The sequence below is a fragment of the Ambystoma mexicanum genome, chromosome 2q (genome assembly GCF_040938575.1).
Source record: "Ambystoma mexicanum isolate Mex_15411 chromosome 2q, UKY_AmexF1_1, whole genome shotgun sequence".
Lineage (NCBI taxonomy): Eukaryota > Metazoa > Chordata > Amphibia > Caudata > Ambystomatidae > Ambystoma > Ambystoma mexicanum.
The window spans coordinates 1,015,670,192-1,015,695,377 of NC_090924.1; the positions used below are offsets into that span (position 1 = coordinate 1,015,670,192).

A 25,186-nucleotide genomic window follows, 5' to 3' on the forward strand; every position below is an offset into this window, starting at 1 on the left:
GTCATCCTAGTTATTGGCAGCCATTTTGGACGGAGGCCAAAGCGCAGCGAAAGCACTAAACGTGTCAGTATTAGGCTTGCATTATTAGCGCAGGCATAACCCACACCATGACTGAGCTTCAGGGAGTTACAAGCCTTTCATTGTCTCAGAGGCTGTAGGTCATTGCGCCCCTTGAAGCTTGTGCTCGGCAAGGCCACGAGAAGGGGGCAGAGCGCCTCTTGGCAGTTACCATCCCACAATACAGATAGCATGGCCCCTCAGCTCCAACATCCCCTGCGTCAGAGCTACAGCCCTCCTATGCTTTGATCCCAAGACCCCCACATGCTGCGGCGGTAATAGCATTACTGCCACATTTTTACCGCTCCGCCCAACTTTTGATGAGGCCCTAACTCCTTTTTTATTTTGATGAGATCTTTATTTTTCCTTCTGATGGTTATTAGCTGATTAGGATTATCAATAGCGCAACTCTTGACCTCATATAATACATTTTCATTATTGCAATAATTTTCAACCAAACCTGAGAGCTTTGAAGTTTATTTTGTAATCCGTCATGAAATGTGTGCCAGCTATTGATACTAGAGCAGAACAAAAATCAGTTGGGAAATGTTTCTCTGGTACTGGGAAAACTCTTTCATCATTGAGAGTACGTCCTTACAAAAGGAAGGCATATCCATCTCCTGTTCCAATTTGAACAACAGCAAAAATATCTCGGTGACTAAAATCAGTGGATCATGGTGACTCTCCAGTCTTTTAACTACATGTAGATTATCCAGCATGTCATAGCGGTTTATATTCACTACAGTGTAACCAATATGAGAAGTGATTACAGAGATCCTAAAAGTCTGTTTAGTTGAGACATTTCATTGGCAATAATAATAATAATAATAGGTAGTATTCCATTACATGTTTACACTGTTATAGGGGGCAGAAGCTATACATATTGCATTTATTCTCGATCTAAATTGGGGTCTCAACACAACATCTAAAATCCCCAAGTCGTATTCTTCATCATCGTACATCTGAGCCAAAACTGGCAAAGGCTCTAAATGTGTTTATAATGTCTCGACACAATCTAATATGTGCCTCTTTTGTGTTATATATAATTCGAATGTAGTCCCTAAGAAGAACTCATCACCTCTTGTCAAGCGCTAAGTTAATGTTGAATACAAACATTACAAATGTATTGTACAATGTCATTCTCAGACCCTGAATGAGTAGTGAATCTATTGACACCTCTTAGCCTGTTGAAAGATGACCCAAAAAACCAGCTCAAAGCTGTGTCTCCCCCTTGGATGTCTAATGACTTTCCTGGCAAACATGATATAGCCGGTTTTCTATAAGGGGTCAACAGACCAGGTATGACCAGGTCTACTGAAAGCGCAGAATCTGAGCCTTCTGTATAGACTTGTTCCAATCGAGCTACAAAGTCTTATTTGCCAGACCAACAAACTTCAATGATAATTGTGTCCAATGCAGTCATGATTTGAGAAATACTTCCTGTGGCCCTACTTTGCTAGTTCCATGGATTGGAACATATTAATGTGGCTATGTGGGTAGAAGTGGGCATAGGTGTCTTTTTTCCTGTTTGTGTTGGGAGTATTTTTTCATTCCTATTTATTGCTAAGTATTTGCCTGCTGTTAGGGAGTGAAAATGGCTGTTATGCATCTTATATATCTGGCTTGCCTCACAGGTTCCGTTCATGTGGTTGTAGATGTATAGGCGCTCTGTGAATCACTTGGTTACCGTTTCTGTCATGTTGACACTATCAGGGGACATGCTAAGCTGTTAGTTCTGCATGTGGTGTGGATTTACTAAGTAGTCTGACTTCGAGAGCTTAAATTAAGACAAACGGAAATTAAGACGGAGGGATCTTCCTAGGATTGCAATGCTGAAAAGAGAATTTTTCAGAGAAAGTACCACTACTGAAAAGGCCTCGCCACCTTTCTTTGTACAGGAGTGGCAGGGAATACAAACCAGCTTGAAGTGGCAAGAATGATGAGCATGGGACAAATAGAATTAATTTATCATTTAATATTAACAGTCCCTCCAAGTAAAAGACCAAAAGCATGAAAGGACTTTGCACCGAAATTTGAACTCCACAAGCAACAAGTGGAGATACCTAAAAACTGGAGAAATATGCTTATGCCTGAGAAATAATGTAACAAGGAGGCTCACAGCGGTCCATCTTATCTGAAGGTGCCTTAGCAGTCATGCAAGGGCTACAAGATTGATATGGCAGAATGGATTGGCTTGTTTTCCCAAAGATTTACTTGGCTCTCAACCTCCATGATCGGTGAATTCCCATGGCACAGAATGAGCTAGCAGGACCTTGATCAGTGCCTGAGCATACATATGGATCATGGGTAACTCGGTCAGTATTGTATAGGGAAGGCCTAAAGGTTGAACAGAACAGGGCAAAAGAAGGAACCCCGGCGCACCCGACTATTAAAGCCTCTTGGTGCTGCTACACCATGCAATATACCCCTTTTCCAGGGCTGTTCTACTCAACTGAAGGTGGCCTCGCAGGATGCAATATGTGCTTGGCTGGCTGTTCTTTTGCTCACTGTGGCAAAGACCCCCAGACCAACCTGAATGGAGAAAAAAAGAATAACCATTGATAAACCACTTTCCATTGCGCCATGGAGGAATGTGTGCAGGGAGGTGAAGTGTCGCAGAGGTTGGAGACCTGACAGATGAGAAGTGCTCCATTAGGGAGAAGCCAGACAGGATAGGAGGCTGATCACACACACTGTACAGCTGTCTTATTACGAGAACGATATAATTGGCAGAGGGGCACAACATGGGCTGAAGCAGAATATAGAGAGGTCATATGAGTGAGATTCGTGTGCAAGGTATCCAAACCGTGAGCTATCCATGGTCAGAGAGGAAACCACAGCAACAGAAAGGACGAGTCCTTGCAGAGTGAACTGTGAACATGTGAGACAACACACAATACTTGTGAAACAGAAAATATATGATATATTTTATTTATATCGCGCTCATACACAGGTGTTTCAGAGCGCAAACGGGCAAAGGGAAGGGGAAACAGGGGAGAAAACAAATACAAACGATCTTAATAGGCCCAGTGACATTGAGAACCCGCAAGTGCATGGGGAAGGGAAAAAGGGGGATATTGCATGGGAGGGGGGAGAAAGTGGAAAGTGCAGAGCATAGGAGATAAACGAGAATAAATAATAAGTTAGTAAATAAAATAAATAGATAAGGTGATCAAGAACAGTGGTAGTGCAGCCTATGAGTGGCAAAGTGCAAGGTTAGTCAGATAGGGTGTATCATATAAGTGCAGAGGAAAAATGGGGGGGGAACTGTATTGGTACTGATACAGGCCCCATTGCAAGAGAAGGCCTAGAGGCAGTGCGGGAGGGTGGCAGGGTGAACAGGTACCTGGCCCTGAGGACAGGGGGTGGGCAGGAGCGCAGTGCAGAGAGAGAAAACATATCAACAGGGGAGAAGAGGGGCATAGGCGGAGGCGAAGAGGAAGGTCTTGGGTTCCTGAACTGTAGATGGTTCTCCTCAAGTTTCAGGGTGGCAGGGAGGCAGTTCAAAGGGAGGCCGCAGCAGAAGACAGAGATATAGTTCAACATCTTTTATTAAGCAATGGAGTAGGTTAGGTGAACACCTAGAATGGTAGCTCATGACGTAGGTAATGACATAGGCAATTAAACCAGTTCGTTTTGGTAAAAGCAGCCTGTGAATAGGATGGCAGTGGCAGAAGCAGTTTTGGTTCCGGGAGGGGTGGGTGACCTCTGAGGGGGTACCCACCTTCTAAATGATTTAAGGTCCATGGCGGCTAGTGCATATTTTCAGTGGAGGGGCATTCATATTTCTTCAGAATATCTGTCAGGGACAAGTTCAGTGAGGGAGTCTTAAGTAATGAAAGTTTGGTATGGAAAGAGGGGGGTTCTTCCCCTGAGAACATTTCTAAAAGAATGTGCTGAAATTGGGGGCGTGGCCTGGAGCGCTGGCTATGCAGTCGCTCCCGTGATGGCCTCCGTGGAACGCCCGTTGCATCACAGCTTCCTATGGCTCCTATGCTGCGTTTTTCGAACCCAACTAGATGAGAGGGTGTGGAGCCCGGCCGGCATGCTGCTGGAACCCAGAATCGTCAAGATGAAGATAATCGGGCTCTTTTTATCCCGCGGCCCCTCCGCCGCGTAATCCAAGATGGCGGACGGGATCCAGCGACAACGACCGAGACGCGGCCTCGCCGTCGAAGCTCCCCCTATGAACCCTGGAATCGACCTAGACCCATGTGTCTCTCACCTCACATGATCAGAGGGACCCGAGCCACACGTCTATGCTCCGGCTGATACTCCCGGCGGCGCTTCGGGCAGCACTCTAGGAGGAGCACGGACGGCGGAGGACGCGGTAGGTGCCCCGGGCCTCCTCAGTTCTGGCTCACCTCCCCGGACATCCCCAGGGGGATAGAACCCTGCAGCCACCCCAATACGCGACACACAGCCGCAGCCTCCCTGCTCTCGTCCTCTCCTGTATCCCTCCGCCTCCACTCCAGAAGAGGGGGCCGAAGCCGGAGAGTTCTCAGGGGTGCACCGCAGAACACCCCAGTCTTCAACTGTGAGGAGGCTGCAACATCCGACTGCCCCCGACACCTCTGCGGGAGTGGACCCACTGGCTCGTGGCTCCGGTCAGCGGCGCCATGCTCTGTCGCCCTCCTTACTGAGCAATCCACCTTGATATAGCTTGTCTACGGCCACCACCAACAGTCTCGCTAACACCCGTGGCGATCTGGGTCCTCACCATCCACCCCAAAAGACCCTCCTGGACTGGTGTGCTCCGGTATTAAAATCGCTCCCTCTCATCTTCCCGCTATTTCCTGGGGCGCCCCGGCCCACATTCACCTTCCCCTTGGCCGTCTTGGTTCCAGGGAGACCGGGACGACACAGGAACCTTCCTCCTCTTCACTCGCACTGAAGTCTCCTTCGCTAACTAAAAGCCCAACCAAGACATCGGGATCCTTATCCCAACTCTTTGAGAGACCTCCAACTATCGCCACCATTGCGACTGAGCCACCTTCAGCCGTTAACCCTCTCCTGTCAGTCCACACGATGTCTAAGTAATCGAAATCCACCAAGTCATCAGACATAGCAACAATGCTAATATCAGCCGACAAAGCGAAGAAACTGGACAAACCCCCCTCCATCGCACGAGAATCCCTGGACAACAAGGGACCTCTAGCAACCAAGGAGGATATCCGGGAATTCATGGCTGACATTAAAACTGAATTTCGATCATGTATGTCTGAGCTTACTGCCAAGCTGGAAAATACTGATAAGAGGGTTTCGGAGGTGGAACAGAGAGTGAGTGAGATTGAGGATCGCGCCCAGGACCACGCGTCCTCCCTGACTGAGATCCAGCGTTCCGTTGGGCTTCTGCAGGACAAGGTCGAAATCCTGGAATACAAGCAGGAGGACATGGAGAACAGAGCCCGGCACAACAACCTCCGCATTCGGGGGGTTCCCACATCAGTCCCAGACCAAGGGCTAGCCGAATATGTAGGCCTTTTCTTTCAATCTCTTCTCCCCGATTTGGAGGACTCACTATTGCTGCTGGACCGCACTCACAGGCTAAATCCCCGTCGTGGAGTGGAGTCAGACGGCCCGCCTGATGTTATCACTAGGGTGCGTTTCTATACGACAAAGGAAGCCATTTCGGCAATAAGTCGCTCCAACGACGAAATCACCTTCCAGGGGACCCCCCTTCAGATCTATCAAGACCTATCTCCGTTGACCCTTCAGAAAAGGCGAGCCCTTCGCCCACTGACCACCTTCCTCCAAGCCCAGAAAATTCGCTACAGATGGCTCTTTCCTACAGCTTTGCAATTCTCCTATAAGGGTACCATGCGTAGGATCAAACATCTGGGCGATGCTGAAAGTATATTGCATCCGGACTCCGCTAACACCTCGTCCCAACAGGCCACTGAAGCGGCGGCTGACCCAGACCCTATAGCCTCTCCTAGGCCCATACAAAACACATGGTCGAGGGTTCCGAGATTTAGGAGGAGGAAATGACCCGGAGCTACCCCACGAGGGACTCTACAGCGCCCTGAGACCCGGCTTAGTGAACCCGGCGCTGTGTAGCCGACCGCCACCTCTGAAAACATGGATGATCTCCACCCCCGATGCAACGGGCTTCCCCCCACGGCCCATGCCCAACTCCAAGGTACGTTCCACCTATGAGTCCTTGGAGCATTTCATTCAGACTACTCATACCTTTAGCCATGTTGGCTATTCGCTGTTTCACGGCCCCGTTGGCCAGGGGAGGGCCTGACCCCATAACGGGTCCCCCTCCCCCAGTTAAACCTCGGACTGCCCGTTGGAGGTCCGGGAGAAAACCCCAAAAGCAGGATAACAGATGGTCACATCTCCAACGACATAATGGCTGATTCTCCAGTAGCCCCCCCCCTCCACAAATCTCATCAGCGACCCCGGGTCCCGCCCCGGCCCAGCAGTTCTGGAAGTTTGTCTCTCTGAACGTCAGGGGACTGAACTCACCGCCTAAACGCAAATCAATTCTACAAAAACTTCGGAATGACTCTGCCGATGTGCCCATGCTACAGGAAACTCACCTGCTCCCGGCAGACTTCAGCCGCCTACACTCTCGCGACTTTCCAAAGCAACTCTTCGCATCTGGAAGCTCCAAGCGGGGCGGTACAGCAATCTTGTTCCGGAGGGGACTGAATCCCCAGATTCTGGACTCCATAAGCTGCCCGGAGGGACGCTACATAGCAGTGAAATGCCTACTATCGGGACAGCTATTTTCCTTGGTCTCCGTGTACGCACCGAATTCTGGCCAAGCACCCTTCTATGATTTTCTAACCGCAACCCTCTCTCCCTTTTTGGAGGGCCAGATAGTGATCGGTGGGGACTTTAATGGGGTCCCAGACCCCGTAAAAGACAAATCGCATCCACCCTCCGCCGGGGACTTCACCACGGCTTTAGCCCTTTTGCGATTATTTAGAACCCTTGGAGTGGTGGACTCATGGAGGGTACTCCACCCATCTGAAAAAGATTTCTCCTTCTATTCTTATGTTCACCGGACATTCTCTAGGATAGATCTTCTACTGATATCTCCGCAGATCTTCGCTTTCACTGAAGAGGTAACTATAGGCTCCAGAATCCTATCCGACCACGCCCCGGTAACCTTGAAAATCCGAGTCCAGGGACCCCCGGAGCCCCAGAGGCACAGATGGACTCTATATGATCCCATCCTTAATGAGATGCCACTCAGAGACGCAATCGCAACCGCGATCAACAACTTTTTCAAAGAAAACTCTAGCGGAGATACCTCCTTAGCCAACAACTGGGATGCAATGAAGGCAGTGGTGCGGGGAGAACTGATCGCCAAAGGGGTAGCCTATCATAGGCATAAACGACAGATTCGTCAGGATCTTGAAGAGGAACTCGAGAGGGCGGAGAGGATCCATAAGGAGAAGGCCTGGACCCCTAAAACGCAGCGAGCCCTCCGAATAGCAAAAAAGAAAATTGAAGCACACTACGCTGAACATACCGCCCATCAAATGACGAAGGCTAGACAGTTCTACTATGCCAAAAACAACAAAGCAAACAAGCTACTGGTGGCTAAACTTGCCAAGACAAGAAGGAATAACACAATTGTGGGCCTTCGGGACCAACAGGGCAAGACTCAATACTCGGATCACGACAAGCTTCAAATCGCATCGACCCACCTGACCGAAGTGATGACCGCCCCGGCCCGAGACGTCAAAGAACAGAGGGAATACTTGCAAAAGGCGGCGCTCCCCCGACTGAAAAACGTAGCTCGGGACTCGCTGGAAGCCCCAATCACCACTGAGGAAGTCGATGAGGCGATAAAATCCCTTAAATCCCGAGCGCCAGGCCCAGACGGCTATACGTCGAAGTTTTATAAAGTCTTCAAACTCCAACTCCTGCCACATCTGGTACAGCTGTTTAATTCATTCAGGAACACAGGCACTATAACCCCGTCGATGCAAGAATCCATCACAGTTTTGCTGCCCAAACCTGGCGGTGACCCGAAGAACCCTGCGTCCTACAGACCGATTGCTTTGCTCAATATAGATGCCAACATTTACTCCAAAATTTTAGCAACCCGCCTGTCCCGGATTTTGCCAGAGGTAATCGACGCCGACCAGAGTGGCTTCATCACACACCGCTCTACCGCTGATAATATTCGTAGAGCTCTGAACTTGGTGGAACTCGCCTCCCGAGACTCCCGGGAGCTGGTGCTTCTGGCCCTGGATGATGTTAAGGCCTTTGACAAGGTGGACTGGAACTTCATGAGGCTTACCCTCGAGGCCTTTGGCTTTGGTCCGGAGTTCTGCGCCATGACGTTGGCTAACTATACAGCGCCCAAGACCCTTCTCAGAGTCAATGGCATCCTCTCCCCCCCTATCGACCTGACCTGTGGAACCAGACAGGGCTGTCCGTTATCGCCACTGCTTTTCGCACTAATTATGGAACCATTCGCCCAATGGATCAGGCGAAACCCGGCGATTAAGGGCTTCCAATCGAATGCAACACACCACAAACTGGCCCTCTACGCAGATGACGTCCTACTAACCATCACGGAGCCTCGTACTTCCCTCCCTCAGGCCCTAGCTGAGATAGAGAGCTATGGAAAGGTCACAGGCTTTGCTATCAACTTCCGGAAGTCAGCTGCCATGGGGGTGGGCCTGTCCCAAGAGATCCGCGAGGACCTGGCCCCACTATGTCCGATACAATGGACGACTAAGAGCATTAGTTACTTGGGTGTCCGGATCCCAGCGGACCCTGGGGAAGTCTATCGAGCAAACTTTCCCCCACTGTTCACGGACCTCGAGGCAGACTTAAAGCGGTGGGCGGCACAAGAGATTTCACTGATGGGCCGCATCACGGCCTGTAAAATGAACTTGCTACCAAGGTTCCTATATGCCTGCGCCTCGCTTCCAGTACCAATTCCGGCACCTGCTCTTCAGAAGCTACAAAAGGAAATTACACAGTTTATCTGGAAAGGGAGGAAGCCCAGAATCCCCAGGTCCACGATGCTGGGCAATGCTAGACTGGGTGGCCTCGGAGTTCCAGATTTACAAAAATATCAAATGGCGGCCCAACTCGCCTGCATCCGATCATGGCAGATACTTACCAACCGTCCAAGATGGGTGGACCTCGAACAGGCGCAACTACCGCTCCCGCTACGTTTTCTTCCGCACATCAATCCCTCCGAGCGCTGACTGTGGCAGAACCTCCTGAGGACCACCAAACACACTATTGCTGTCTGGGATAAAGCGCTGAAACAAAAGAAAACCCCAGTTGGACTCAGCCCTTTCTCCCCGGTGTTCCTGAACCCAGCTTTCTTCCCTGGCTGGTCCACCCGGAACTTCGGAGCCTGGATTGGGGGAGGCCTGGAGACCCTGGGGCAACTATTCGAAGGGGGACAACCCTGCACCTTTGGGCGCTGTAAAGAACTCTTCCAGCTTCAGGAACAGGATAGATTTACATACATTCAGCTGCGCCACTGGTGCTCCCATCCACAGACCCGCCAAGCCGCCACCCGCTCTCCCACGGCTATTGAACTGACCCTAAATGACCTCCCAACCAGGGGGAGAATTTCCACTCTATACAAACGCCACCAAAATGACTTCCTAACCTCTAAAACCCGATACATGGCCCAATGGGAGGCGGACCTAGGCCACCCAATCGAGGACCAGCTATGGGTTGACATTTGGTCGCGGGCACACACTTCTTCATCCTGCATTACGAACAGAGAGGGCGCATACAAAATCCTTCTTCGCTGGTATTATCCTCCCCTGAGACTACACCATATGAACCCTACACTTAACCCGAACTGCTGGAGGCAATGCGGCCAAGAAGGGTCTTTCTTTCATATGTGGTGGTCCTGCCCGAGGGCCCAGACCTTTTGGAAACAATGCCTAGCAACAATCGCAGACATCACTCAGATACGACTTCCCCTGGAGCCCGAGCCCATCCTTCTGGGAGCCCCGGTCCCTGGGATCTACCCCAGAGCTGGCCCTACGGCCAAACTACTGTCCCAATGTCTACTGGCAGGCAGAAATGTAATAGCCCGCACTTGGAAAACCGCAGAAGGACCACTAATGCCTTTTTGGTGGATTAAAATTTGGGACATCTTAATCGCGGAGAAGGTGACGGCTGCTGGGGCAGGCCGCCTACATCGCTTCGAGAACATCTGGGGCCCGATCCTGGACTTTGATCAGAATTATCCAGCTCTGACATACAAGCCCCAATTAGCCAGGAGAATCTTACGGAACGATGATTCGCAGCTGGGCCAGGTAGAAGAATATTAAGATCATGGGGAGGGGAGGGAAGTGCAACCAACTGTATTGCTTCTGTACCATATGTCGTGATTGATTAAGCTTTGTATCATTTTATCCTGTTTGTTTAAAATAAATATTTTGAAAAAAAGAATGTGCTGAAATTGCACATTTAACGATTATTTTCGAAATGTCTGCACATTTGTTTAAAGAAATAGATGGGGGGTGCCTTATGGGTATAACTTGAGGTAGGGGGAGTGGGTGGGAGGTGCGGTGGTCCCCACCGCATTATTTATTTTTAAAAAGTGTGAAAAAGCCCAACACATTTTGTGAATTCGACCCAAAAAATGCGTTCATTTCTTCTTCAATTTTTGTTTCCTTTTTTTTCATGGACAGCCGAATTTTACAGCTCAACTTTTGAGAAAAAATGAGTAAAAAGCCATATCATTTTACAATCTGTTCTCTAGGGTAACATGAAAAAATCAATAAGTGTCAGGTCACCAACAGTACAGAGGAGCATTTGAATGGGAGTGAGGCTTTGCTGTTCAGAGCTCAGTGGGTACGTCTATAAAAAGGCTGGTGGCCATTTTGAATTGATACCATATGCTTTTGGAGTTTTGCGAGCAGCCGGTTTTCTTCTCTCCCTTGTTTTATGCCTTCTTTGCAAATAAAGGGATTAATGCCAGAGAAAGTCACATGTCTGGGGCCTGCTTGCTTCCATTTTCCATAGAAATATCAAATCAGTGTTTCCAGTGTGGGTTAAAGACTAGAGAAGTGTTTTGTAGCTGTAGGCCCTGCTGCTGAATGTGGCAGCGGTCAGGGGCCAGGTTTCCCCCCAGTGCTGTTCTGACTGAGCGATGGAGTGTTACTATCAGTGTGTAAGGGAAGTGCTGAGATGGGTGTTCTATCCCATCTGCTGTTGTACCTCACTTTTGATCTCCAGGAAGATGAGCCATTGGTTGCATTTAAAGCAACAGCGCGGTTCTCTGCTGGATATTAGCGTTATGAAACGGGGGAAACCCTCTCACTGCCCACTGTAGGGGCTCTTACCAAGGACGAGACTTGGGCAAACAAAACTCACCTGGATGTTATATAGACGAATTGCAACCTATTACCATGCTCCCTACTATCTGGCCTACCAAGCAGAAGGCATGATGGAATTGGCCTCTAGAAATCTCTGTTCTACCTCCTCGAGTGGGTCTGATTGCTTAGTTGGTAAATTCACCCGGTCCCCAGGCCCTCCCTCTGTCCTAACGGAAAGGTGTTGCTCCATGTGAGATCATCGTAGAACTCTGTGAAGAAAATTGCTCACAAACACGAGATGTAGGAAGGAGAGTGGGCTCACAAACCTAAGACATGTGAACAAGTGGGTGGCAATAGATAGAGAGCATGTGAGTACTAGAAGCTGAAATTAGGCGAATGCTGTAGAGGTGCAAACCAGAAAGATCTAGAATTGAGGCAACCCGACAGTGCAAGAAAGAGGGATCCATTGCACTCTGAAGAGTAAGGAACCAGTACGAGAATTTCTGAATTCTGAGTCTGTCGGATTCCAGACCATTGCAGACATAAGAGGATCAAATAATGAAACGCTGAATTTAGAGAGAGGGAGAGAGTGCATCCAGTAAGAGAAGGAAACTACTGGAAATGCTGCATTGTGAAAGACCAATACTAAACCTTAAAGGAAATACCCAGAGGAAGCATTGAACTTGGCACTCCAGGAGAGATGGTGAGAATCAAAAGTACCAAAGCATCTCCATTACATTGTGAGAGAAGCAGAGACCTGGCACAGCTCTGAAGGAAGAAACAGGGATGAGTCCAAACAAGGGACAGGGAGTTTCAAAGACTTGAAACCCAATTCTGACAATATGTTAGGTAGTGATTGAGCAAGGGCGGACTGGAACTTCTGGAAAAGTTTTGGGGCTCATACCTGTGAAAGCTTTTCTGTCTAACCTGCAGGCTCTACACCCTGACATCAGGTAAGATTTCTGTACCTCATACTGAGTGTCTTTGGAATCCCATAAGGGTTTACATGAACCCTTATCGTTCATGTTAAATTCTCTTCCAGTCACATGTCATTCTTATGTTTCCAGGTAGAGCATCAATTTGCAACTTGGGTGCCTTGGTCTCCAGCGAATCAAAATTCAGATTATCCCAACTGCCCCTGTCGGAGAACCCCCAATTGTAGAGTTTAGAGTTCCATACAGTAGGCTGCCGTAGAGCCACACTTGTATGAAGCGGTTTTTATTACAGCATGTGTGAATTTACAGCTGCAATTAAGCCATTAACTCTCAGAAGACTGCTTTGAAATAACATCTCCATGCCCTTAGCAGAAAGAAATTTTATGTTACTGCTTGATAAAGCTAGATAAAAAAATTCCCAGTGGATGTGTTTCGCGCGGGGCAGGTAGTCTGTGTGAATGGGCATACAGTTTAGCATGACCAGTGGCTGTCAAAATTCCCAGAGGCTGTGTGTCTCTCTGCTCATGTCCTCTCCCTCCCATTTTCACTTTCCATGACAATCGTTTTGGCTTGTAGGCAGTGCTTTCAGTGCACCTAATAGCCAAAACTAAAATAACAGTTCTCTTGATTTTTTTAAAAAAGACCCAGATTTTGACATTTCTCACAAAATAAGCCTGATCTCACCAACAGTGTAATTTCACTTAAGCGTTGGCAGGACTGCACACTTCAGGAGGAATTTCGAGTTTGTTACGCAGAGGCATTATTGTTGCTAGTGAGAGTACATCCTAATGTTGTTAATAGGCATTAAGACCCAACATCATCATCTCTGCTTTATTTGTATATATCACGCGGCCTTCGGTAGCAGCCGTGTAGTTATGGTTAAGTTGCTCAACTCATAGGAAGAGCACTTTTTGGGCAGCTTATAGCTTCGCTCCCCCTGGACTAATCCTTAGCAAACATTGCAAAAATAGTATATGGCCCGCTCTGAATTATTTTGGCAAGTTTGGTGAGGCTTCGTCATGGGGGGACAAGGTTATAGGGGTGGTCCCAAAATGTTTTTTTTAATCGATATACATCATGGAAAAAAACTTTGCTCACGCCTACAGCCCAAACTGCTGGACGGATTTTCATCAAATTTGCGCCAGGAAAGGCGGCTTGGTCCCAAAAGCGCGCTTTTGTAAATTTCGTGCAAATCCGTCCAGTATTTTATTTTTTAAAAATGACCAAAAACTACGTCCATAAAAATTAGTGATATCTGGCTCCGCTTCCCAGACCCATTTCCCTGTTCAGTCCGCGGACAGTCCCACGATTGGTCCAGAGGGTTGCGTGAGGCCCGCGGACATCGGGTGTGCCCGCTGATTGGATGGTGAAAAGCGTGAAGTGCGTCAGATTTTTCTAAACGTCTGCCATGTTGGTTTCGTGAAAAAACACACAACTTTGCACTTGTCAAACTTCTCAAACAATCTCTCGAGAGGTGAGGAGTGATGAGGATGGGATGGGATATGGCCGTAAGAAGCCAAAAAAAAACGGGTATTTTTCGCCTGCGAAGTCCGCAAACAGTCTGGATGTTAGGGGGCAGTCCAGTGATGTTAGCAACACTTCAGATGTTCGGGGACATCTGTGCCTATTTCTGCATTACAGGGTTGGTGAAAAGCAGTTCTTGGGTGGCTTATAACTTGGGCGCCACTCAATGAAACTGCATGAAATGTTGGAATTCTATTCTAGACTCGATTCTGAATGGATTTGGAACGTGTGGAGCTGTTTTGTCAAGAGGGAACACATTTAGAGGGGGGTATTGTAAAGGCTTATAAATGTGGTGTTATTTGATGAATCTGCACAAAGATTTGCAAAACAATTTAAAATCTAGATATAAATGTTTTTGTAAAGTTTGGTGGGATTTTCTCAAGAGGGGGCTACATTAGAGGGGGGGTCTTACACTTTTAGATGGCGTATAACTTTGTTGGCATTTGACAAATGTTGATACAAGTTTTCAGAAAGATTATAGACCCAACCTTGAATGTTTGTGTAGAGACTGAATGGATTTTGTCAAGTGGGGACTATTGTATGTACATACATTTTGACACTTTTTAAAAAATAAAACCTGGGTGGATTTAAAGCAAACTCGTGTAAGGAGCATTGGCAAGGACCTTTAAAGCATGGTTTTGCAAATGTGCCCGTGTTTTTTTTTTTTTGACAAGTGTCATAATGTAGGTACAAAAAATAGTGATATACCTTTGGTGACTTAGGTATAGCTTGTGGCCATGGGCAGTGGCCAGATTGTCCGGGTCATGGTATAAGGTCATGACCTCGACAATCTGGCTACTAGCCATGACCGCAAGGGACAAAAAATGGTGTTAAAGTGGCCATGTTCACCTGGGACCTGCCTTATGGTCAAGTTATTCGAAAGTAGGATAGGTTTGAAAGGGAAAAAAATGTGCTTGTGGTAATATGGTCATACGGTTCGGACTTCGCATTCTGCAGGCTGCCATGGAAAGGGAAGAGGGGCTCTGTACGGAGCACCACCTTCTCTTTCCATGGTAGCCATCTTGGAAAAGGATTTGGCGTAGGAAGAAAATTCAATTTTTTAGCACCCCGGGTTCTCGCTTTGGGAACCCGGGGTGCTAATGGCCTTTATCCCCCATTGCAGGGGCTACAATAGATAATGGTCCGGAGCCCTCGTTATTTATTTATTTATTCATAAAGCGCCAAAGCCTGCAGGCATCTGGGCACACACAGACACTTTGCTTGGGCCGATAACTTGGGCTGCCGGGCCGTTATCCCCCGTTCCCTGGAACGGGGGATGAACGTCACATTATTCCAATTAGCATAACACAAAATGCTGATGGAAATGTTGGAAAAACATATTGGGCCCGATTCATGGAAGTGTTTTATAATGGCGCAATCCCATAGGACAACGTTCCATCAATCAGGCCCATTGAGACTATGTACTTTACTGAGAAATGCAAAGTAGATGGAGTCTACAAGATTGTTTTTTTGTTCTATTTTTTAAATGTGAAAGTTGGTTCCTAAAGGAATGGTTTGTTGCTTTTTCATTAAAAAAAAATGTTTGCAGGAGAGGGTAGAACGTAAGGTAAGGAGGGAAATGAGGGAAGAGGCACCATCCTCTAATATGGAGGGGCAGGTGGACAGGGGAGGATGTTGCGCGTGTGTTACTTCTAAAGTTGTTTCTCATGCTCCTTGATTATAGGTTCAAACACACGTTGAAATTGCTTCTCCCTGCAGAGTGGTGTGCTGAAGTACATACAGAGGACGGTTGTCCTGGCGCGAGTTATGCTTGCTTAGTTTACCATAACTGAATTTCTGAGGTTTTTTGGTTTTACTTGTAACCAGAACGTCCCTTTAGCAATGTTTTTTCATTGAATATATATATATATATTTACACACATTACAGGTACTTGCACCTGACTAATTAGAATACAGTTTACGTGGCTACAGTGAAGAATGTATAAGGTAAATGAGGAAAAGATTTGAAATTAGGCTTTTAAAGAAGCAAATGGAATTAGAGAGAAATGTACAGCAGAGTATAAAACATTGGAATTAAGAACTTGGAGTGTTGAATATTTCATGTCATTAAGAAGTTTGCATTGTGTTAGTTCCTTGTGTTATAAAGTAAATGGGAGGAACTGGAAGGATGTTGAGGTCCTTATATGTTGGTAAACAATGTTGTTTTAGTGATAGTATTTCTATTTATTCATGACATACTCTTCTCAACCCTTAGAAAGCGGAATTGCTGCAGAAGTGGTTCTGGCTGTTGATGTGAATACATGTGCTAATGACGTTTACAAGCATAATTTTCCGAATACAGACGTCTGGCCAAAGACTATTGAAGTAAGTGGACCAACGGCAACAACAGTTTTATGGCTTATGATCATGTGAGCTTTTGTATATTAGAGTGCGACTAATCTGTGGATGTTGTCTGCTTTTCAATAGACTGAGCCCATTTATCTCTTTTTAAAGTACTCATGGAAGAGTTCAACTGACTCATTGGGAGTACTCCAGATCAGTACTGAGATGAGGAAGAAACAAACTGACGCTCTAGGAGTGCTCAAGATCAGTACTGAGATGAGGAGGCAGTGTGGAGGCATGAAGATTACCTCTAGGAACCATGTTGAGCAGTCTAGTGTTTTACCAAGTCCCAATGGCCAGAGCCAGCATAAAAGAGAAGACTGACTCAGGAAGTATGAGATAAGCCCTCTCTGGAGGAGCAAAATTCAGGGACGTTTTGCTGCAGAAGCAGCAGCTGTGGACCAGAGGTTCTTTGAGAAGGAGGGGAACCTTTGCACACAGACGAGCGGCTGTGGACTGGGGGGGAACCCAGGAGAATCCCTTTTTAAAGGACCTGATAGAGAGCCTAACCCTCCCTGTGGGATCCAGGGGGACTGCATGCTGCAGAACTGCCACGGCACACCAGAGAACGTGAGAAGACTGCAGAACCCTAAAACTGAAGTAGAAAGACCCCAAGACCGACCAAAAACTATCAGGAAAGACCCTAAAAGTATAGGGTGGCCGGGACAGTAGGTAGGGGCAGGAGGGAACTGTGGGATAACCTAACCCAGCTAAACAGTGGAAGAAGGGAAACTCTGGGAAGTAAAGTAACCTTCCAAGAAACAAACCAAGGAAGACGGGTCTGGGACCTGTGCCCAATGAAGATTACCATCATCGGTCATCTTCATAGTACTTGGCAGGCTAATAAACCAGATCTGTTTAGTAACGTGCTTGGGTGAACTCAGTATGTGTGCAGCCAGTGCGCAGTGGGTGGTGTGTAGCTGCATACTAGTGCTAGGTGTGATACGGTGGTTGTGTAAACCAGTAGAATGTGTGCAGCAAGACCAATGCAGTATGGTGTCTGCATTCTGGTGGTGATAGTGGAGAATGACATTATGGCAGCAGCCATGCTGAATTTGAGGGGTATAGCTGTGTTCAAGAAAGTACAGCCCCCGCCATGAAATAATTTATAAAAGAAATGACTATAACATATTTATGTTTCAACCAGTGGATTACAGGATCAACAGCAGCATAGGTTTACAAACAGGAGGCCATGATACATCTAATTTAATGGTTTGAATTGTTGAACATGGTGAACAAGTTAAAAGGAGGATTATGGTATGTTATTCGGTCTTCGGAGTACAGTCCCACCACTAGTGACCTCCTGTCACTAATTCAGAGATGAACAAAGAGAGAATTTACTCATACAAGCAGCAGTGAATAACCAGATTTTCGATTTCTGATAAAAAGGCTGATACAAGGGCTCAGCCTAAGAGAGCAAGTGAATTCCAGAAAGCATTGGCACAAATGGAACTGGCTTGACTACATCTTTGATATTGTCCCATATTAAGAACATTCTTCAACAAACAGAGCAACTTTGAGATGGAAGCTGTGGTGCTTAACTGGTTTAGCAGCAGGTTGGGTAACATACAGAAATGTATGTTGGTTCATGAAATCTACTCCAAGTCTACCAAGTAGAATAAACCAGTGCATAATTTGTGGGGGTGTTTGCCATGGTTGAGCCCTGGCATTTCTTTCTAAGCTCCTGCACTTATTGTCTACGATTCAGTTTATGATGTGGTGCTTTGAACATTTTATTATTTTAATTGTCAATCAGTTGAAGTACCACAATAGGCAACAACAGTGTGCGGACGATCTTAATTAACTAAAATAGCGATTCACAGGAAACTATAACATGATCAACAACCAAGCTTTAACTTTATTTTGCTTATGAACCACACCCTAGCCCGCTGGCATTGTATTTGGAAAGGCTGTATTGCCTATCTTATCAGTTCTTAGATCCAATACTATCAAACTCCCAGCGGCATAGGAATGGCACAAACGGATCCTCTCTTGTCACCCCCGCTCAGCAGTCCTTATCCCACTCTTGGTTGGCTGAATAATCTTCGTCTTAATCGTCTTATTCATCTTCTTTGACATCGGTGGGATCACCCTACAAAAGCAAAGAATTTGAGCCCTCTCTGGAGCTCCAACATGACTTCCCTTATAACAACCTCATGCTGATCTGCAATTACATGCCTTTTTTGACAGAGACTGCAGCCATATCATAGGTCATCTGCTGCATTAACACCCACACAGAACCCCCTCCCCCAAGTCCCTGGTTCCTCCGCCTAGTCAGCATCTAACATTTTGCCTGCATCTTGTACAGCCCTACAGTCGAATAGAATGCACTTGTTATTAAATGTGCTTGGCAAATCTGTAATTCTGGAACAATATCCTCTATTCCATCTAAATCTGTTCAAAGAAATCCCAAAATAATTTCCAAATATCATCTTACTACAACAACCATAAACCTTCACTTTTGAAATGATAAGTCTTTGCAATGGGGAAATAATGGTTAAAGGTAGCCTGTGTATCCTGATGTTCTTCAAAAGCAAATTTCAATGGATCATATCACTTGCCTCTCAGCCCTCAAGTTTCAACACTTGTTGGCTCCTCTCAGAGGCGTTCTTCACCCATTTGCCTGGTACCCCTTGCCATGACTACTTCTCCCTTTTTCCCTGTGCCATCTGCTTGAAGATAGCCATTCAATAGCCAAACTCCTGCCTGGGCCTCCTCTGGAGCCCTTTTTCAGTGGTGGCATTGAATTCTACTTTTTTCCTCCTGGATGATAACAACATTATTTCAGATTTTCTAACAAGTGGCATGTAACCATGCCATGACATCCCGCTTTCACGAAGGGTGACTATTTTGCTCACATTACAGGCTGTCTTGGTGATGGATGACACATTCCTACACTGAGAAAAAACATGATAAATCTTATGGTCAAAGTTTGGCAATTATGAATACATCACACAAAACTTGGTTTTATTGCAGCATCTCCTATAAAAAATGCATAGAGCAGATAAATTGAAACATGGCTTTGCATTGTCGAGGTGTGGGATCAACATTGACTCAGGACACACTAGCTAGGGTTTAAACATGCTTATTATGCAACTCAAATATCCCCAGGATTTTGGGGGAACAGAATAACAGAATAGGGAACATCAGAATAAATAGAAGCAGTTTCAGCTTGCCATAGTCCATCAGACCGTTGCCCTGACCTCCATGGGTCGTCACCTCCTTGTAGTCAAGCAAAAGTAATTCTCCACTAATTGGGTTTCAAGTGTCTCCTGCAATTTATTCACAGGCACATTAGTTCTTTCCACTGTAGTCACTGTAGTCTCGATGCTGAAGCCTCCTTAGCTGGTCCTCCCCACCTAACAAACACATGGGTTTGGGCGGTGGTCATGTTTTGCTAGATCTTACTGGGCCCTTGGAGCTTTAGGATTGCACCCAGAATACTGTCAAGTGAAACTGCCACCTTTGTTCAACCTACAACAGGTGGGGTCCGAACTTGTATCTCCATCTTCTGGGATGAGAAAGTCTGTACACACACTCCTCTGGGAGGCACTGAAAATGTAATTCCAACCGTTTGCGTTTATCCTTCAGACGTACATCCTAACTCTCTAGCCACCATATCTTGAACTTGCAGAAAAGAAAATACTATGTGCCGTGCTTAAGAGAATGATTTTTAATTCTATCAAAAATATTTAAAAATAGGGAGGTCTCAATCTACCACCAGGCAATCTCACATAGGTGGTACATTAAACACAAATAGACGTGTTGGGGGTTAGTAAAAAGTGACAGATATGTACAGTTAATCCACACAAACTATTTTTATAATTACATTACACTTTTCTCTGACACAGTTAGGGGTCTGGACGAGTAGCCTTTGAGTTCAGTTCTTCTTATAGCTATTTGCAATTAATCAATAACCTTTGGTGACTACTTATTGCCAAATTTGACTGGCAGTGCTGTGACAACCTACTATCAATGTCACAGGCTTCGTCTCTGACCCACATTCGTGGCCTCAATGTACTGTGCCTGTAATAACAAAACAATGTTGACAAACGTGTTTTATTCAGTCTTTTGATGTGGTGGATTTAACTTCCCCCACCCCACAGTTTTGATTAGGTCTTCATGAGGACTAATAACAAAATGATCCCCACAGTGAAACTGCACTTTATAGCATGGATGGACCCTAATGTTCACACTCTTTTCTTTGGATACTGCAATGTGAGCCCCTTCAATAGCTGTACACCCTGCCCGCCTTTCTTCAGAACCATGCCACCAAAGCCAACATAATTGGCAGAAGGGTGCAATATCAGACCACTTTACAGTACATTCCTAAGTGAGTGTTTCCAGGTCCTAAATAATCCATTTTACGGACACAGGGGCTCCTAAAGTTGATCTGAAGGCTCCCATTCTTCAAGGCCTCTTTCCAGGTCTCTGGAACCAAGATGGGTTTAGCTTACATCTGCTGTGATCTCCTAGATCTTGGTCCCTGTTCCCTTTTCCCAGGTGTCCCCCCCCCCCCCTTTCCATGGCTTCCATTTCTCTGGTCTGGAGGTCCCCTAGGGGTTGATACAAGCTTAATATCTCCCTTGCTGCTGGTGGGATGGAAAATCTGGCGTTCCCTTCCTTTTCCTTCTTGGGGCCTGTAGGGAAGGCATGGTATCACAAGTATGACACTGACACAATGGATACAATTTGTAATACCTTAATTGAAAATGTTGGGGTCTGAGAAAATGCTATTTTGCCCTGTAACTAAGATGGGTGTAGTCTTGACCCTCAAACGATAAGCAAAACAGTCCTAGTGGGGTCTGTGAAATCAAAATGGCCTATGCCAACAAAAACCTAATGCCTACCCTTTCGAATGGATTGTGTCCTCCCACATTGTCCTCATCTTTGATATTCGATATCCAGCTTCAGCTGCTTTGGAATTTATTTTCAGCAGAGGGTCCAGGTGGTGGAGTGACTCTCACCACTCCTCATCATTGTCGAGGAAGTCGAAAGAGGCACCACAGGTCGCCCTACTCGACTTCACCGTCCAACTCCTCTCCCGAGAGAGCTATTTCCTGTCCCACAAAGGCCTTCACTCCTGCCGAATAGGAAGCATTTAGGTTAGAAATGCTAAAAATATTTGAGAAACAAAAACCCGCGACAAGCCATGCTCCTATCGCACCTTCGAAAGCCGGTAAGGAAAGGGCTTGAGCCAAATCCTGCATGCCCTCGAGCCCATGACATAGGCCAGATCCTCATCGAGAGCCGTCAAGGCCTCGACTCAATGAGAAATCATCAGAGGATCCTTCGAGCCGTAAGTCAAAGCATAAGTCGAGATCGTGGTCGTGGACACCATCGACGCCAGCAACGCCATCGCCAGCAATGGCACCTTCAACACCATTGAAGCCTTTGATGCTGTCAAAGCCAAAAAGACTTCAGTAAAAATATCGACGAATCCTTGAGTTCAACATTTCTGAAGCCTTTGATGCCCATCCCAGATAAGACTTATACTCCTTTACCAAGAAAGGATTATTTCAAATCAATAACCTCAATTTATGAGGAAAATGTGCCATTGGATAACGATGTGGCATTTGCGCTACAATATAAACCAAATGTGCCTGAGAGGTTTATATCAGACGAGTCAAGGCTAAAAGATCTTTATGACAATTTTCAAACAGCCAGTGGAGTGGACACTTCACGAGAGCTAGAATTTGATAAACCAGAAGCTGGTGAGCATGCAGATGCATCATATAGAAAGTTAATATCTAAGGTTGTAGATTACTTGGGATGGAGTAGACCACCCCTCCTTCGAGCAGGATGATCTAACACACCCTTGATAAGGGTCCGCACATGGATCCCATTTTTCCATTTTACATTGCTCTTCAAAAAAGGAAAAAGGGTGACAGCCAATTGGGAAACGCCCGAGTCAAGTACGGTAGTAAACAAAAACCTGACTAGAAAGTTCCGCCCATCTAGTAGCGACCCCCAACTACTTGTCAAAACACCCCCCCCAGAAAGTCTGGTGGTGCAGGCAGCTACAACAACTTCAAAACAGGAATTACCCAACCATCCCTCCAGACAGGGATGACAAGAGAGTAGATGCATGGCAAAGGAAAGTATTTTCTGCAGGGAGCATGGCTGTTACATCAGCCAACTCCACATGTGCCTTAGCAAAGTTCTCATTCTCTCTATGGGACTGTATTTCAATGGCGGCTGAGCATTTACCCGAGGGGGAGGAAAGAGACGGGTTCTTGGCTATTGTTAGAGATGACAAAGAAGCCATGTGCGAGTCTCTTCAGTTGGGTCTGGATTCTGCTGCCAGCATCAGCAGAGCCATTGCAATAAGTGCCGTAATAAGCAGATTTGCGTGGTTGAGGAAGTCTGGATTTGCGCCGGATATGCAATCGAGACCACTTAACGTGCCTTTTAACGGGTCGCGTCTTTTTGGCACCAAGGCTGATGAAAGCCTTGAGAAGTTGCAGATCTCAAAGGCGGTAGCCAAATCTTTAGATGCTGCTATTAGGCAGCCTCAGCCCTTTCGCCCCAGTGGACAGCCTTGTAGGGGTAGATCTTTTCGCTACTACTTCTCAGTTGGAAGAGCGTGAGGAATGGCTGGTCAAAGAGGCCATAGAAGATTGCCTTTGTGGTGAATGGGGGAAAGGTGCAAAGCCCGCTCAAGCAGGGGCATCCTTACCCACAGCCACCACTTCAGCTGCCACAAAACCTCTGAGTTCTTGAGTCACGAAACCCCAGTGGGTGGCAGGCTGTCTTAGCATCTGAAAGAATGGCGAGTCATTACTTCGGATGCTTGGACATTTGAAACCATTGCCCAGGGTTACTGCCTTCCCTTCCTTCAGAGACCTCAGAACCATCCACCGGGGAGCCATTCTTTGAAGGTTCCAGATCTGCTCCTTGTGCAGTAAAATTTTGACCCTGCTAGAGAAAGGCACTATAGAACCAGTGTCTGCAGCAGAGAGGAACAAAGAATGGTACTTTTGGTATTTCCTAATACCCAAGAAGGACGGAGGACTGTGACCTATCTTGGACTTCAGATACTTTAAAAAGTCCCTCAGGAAGGACAAGTTCAAGATCGTCACACTTTCTCAGATCCTTCAGGCCCTCCAACTCCAGGATTGGATGGTGTCATTGGACTTTAAGGATGCTTATTTTCATGTGCCAATCCATCTCAAGCACAGAAAGAACATGAGGTTTGCTGTTGGCGGTTCTCATTATCAGTTTCGAAATTCTACCATTCAGGCTGACATCCACCTCAAGGGTTTTCATCAAACTGATGGCAGTGGTGGCAGGGAGTCGCAAGAGCGGGGGGATTCTCGGCTACCCTAACCTGGATGATTGGCTGATTAGGGCGGTTTCTCCCAAATAATTCCTGGATCATCTTAACATCACCTGCAACTCTCTTTACAGACTGGTCTTCTCCCTCAATTACAAGAAGTCCCATATGACGCCTTCTGAAAAGCTCCAGGTTATCGGGGCTGTACTGGATACATCCTTGGGAAAGAGCTCACCACCCAACGTGAGGGCTCAGAAGTATTGCAGATGGTCTCAAAGTTTCAGAGTGCGCAGAGTCTCCCGGCATTCAACTTTTTGAGGTTGCTCGGCCACCTGGCATCATTAATGTTTACTTAAATGGTACCGTCTTGGTTCAAGGCCCCCAAGCCAACCTTCTCCTCTTTGATATACGCGTTCCGTGCCTCATCAATTTCCTTTCTTCTCCTGCTGTCCTCTCTCTCCCCTCCACGGCTCCCGCACCTCTCCTGCTGTCTCCTCCTTGGCTACCTTGCCCTCTCCTCCTTCCTCTTCTGCCCCCCCTCAGGCTTCTTTTACACCTGCGCAGGGCGTACCTCTGATTTGTACCCCTCCCCGGAAGTCTTTCAAGGACGGCAACCTTCTCTACATTGCCACTCTAAACTCTCACTCAGCTGTCAAACACTCCTCTGACATCTGCCGCCTCTTAGAGGAACTTGACCTCGATTTGTCCTCTGTCCCACCGAGATATGGCTCACGGCCAGCTCTGTCACAAGCTTTGACACTGTCCTCCCTGATGGCTACAAGATTTTCTCCGTGCCCAGATCCAACCGTTCCGGAGGGGGTGTAGCCCTGATCTTCCCTGAGTGGATTACTTCCTCCTCATTCCTATGTCTTTCAAATGCCTCATCTGCAGGCTCTCTCTCTCTCTCTCTCACCTGGCCATTCCCTTACTGTGGCTACCATCTACCGGCCACCTGGTCAGATCTCCTCCTTCCTCCCTGAGTGGACGGACCTCACCTCTTCCCTCCTGGTCTCAACCACTCACCTCCTCCTTCTTGGAGACTTCAACATCCACCTGAATGCTTCCTGTCCTTCATCTGGACTCTTTCGCGACCTCTGCAATGCTCTCTCACTCTCTATTCTTCCCTCTGGCCCGACTCACACTGAAGGGCACACCCTTGATGTTCTGATCTCTTCAGACCATCCTCTTTTGATCTGCGTACCACTCCTCTCTCCTGGAGTGATCACTTTCTCCTTTCCTCCCAGCTCACCCTCTCTACCCCTCAGGCCAAGCCAACTCCAGCACTGCCACCTACCTTCTCGGTTATCCAACCCATTAAGCGTGTGTCAGTTGAGGCTTTCGCCGCCACTTCCCCACCCCCACCCCTTGGCTGACTCACACCCTGACACAGCCCTTTCCATGCTCCACTCTGCTATATCTGATACTCTCGATGTTCTTTCCCGTCATGAGGATCCGCTTGAAGCCCAAAGCCAAGTGCAACTCTTGGTACGACTCAGACCTCGTTATCCTTAAACGCAAGTGCAGGGTGGCTAAGAGGAAATTGCGTGCTTCTGGTACATCCTTTGACAAACTGGCCTGCCGCCTGCTCCAAAGGCAATACCAGCTCGCTGTCCGAAACCAAGAAGAGAGCCCACATCCAAGCCTGCATCTCTGCGGCATCTAACAACTCGGCCAAACTCTTTAAAATCTGCAAGGAGCTGGCCAATCCTGCTGCAGTCTCTAAGTCTCTGATCCCCTCCCAGGCCCCCTGCACGGCCCTGGCTTCTCCTTTCATCTCTAAA

The 25,186-nt window shown here is 47.0% G+C and overlaps 1 protein-coding gene across 2 annotated transcripts in view; it reads left to right on the forward strand.

Moving 5' to 3' along the window:
• TRDMT1 (tRNA aspartic acid methyltransferase 1) overlaps positions 1–25,186 on the forward strand; it is a 542,866-nt gene that overhangs the window by 48,077 nt on the left and 469,603 nt on the right. For both annotated transcript variants that reach the window (XM_069648351.1, XM_069648352.1), the window contains exon 2: positions 16,002–16,111. In XM_069648351.1, coding sequence (XP_069504452.1) covers positions 16,002–16,111 — 110 coding nt within the window. The remainder of the gene's footprint in view (positions 1–16,001; positions 16,112–25,186) is intronic.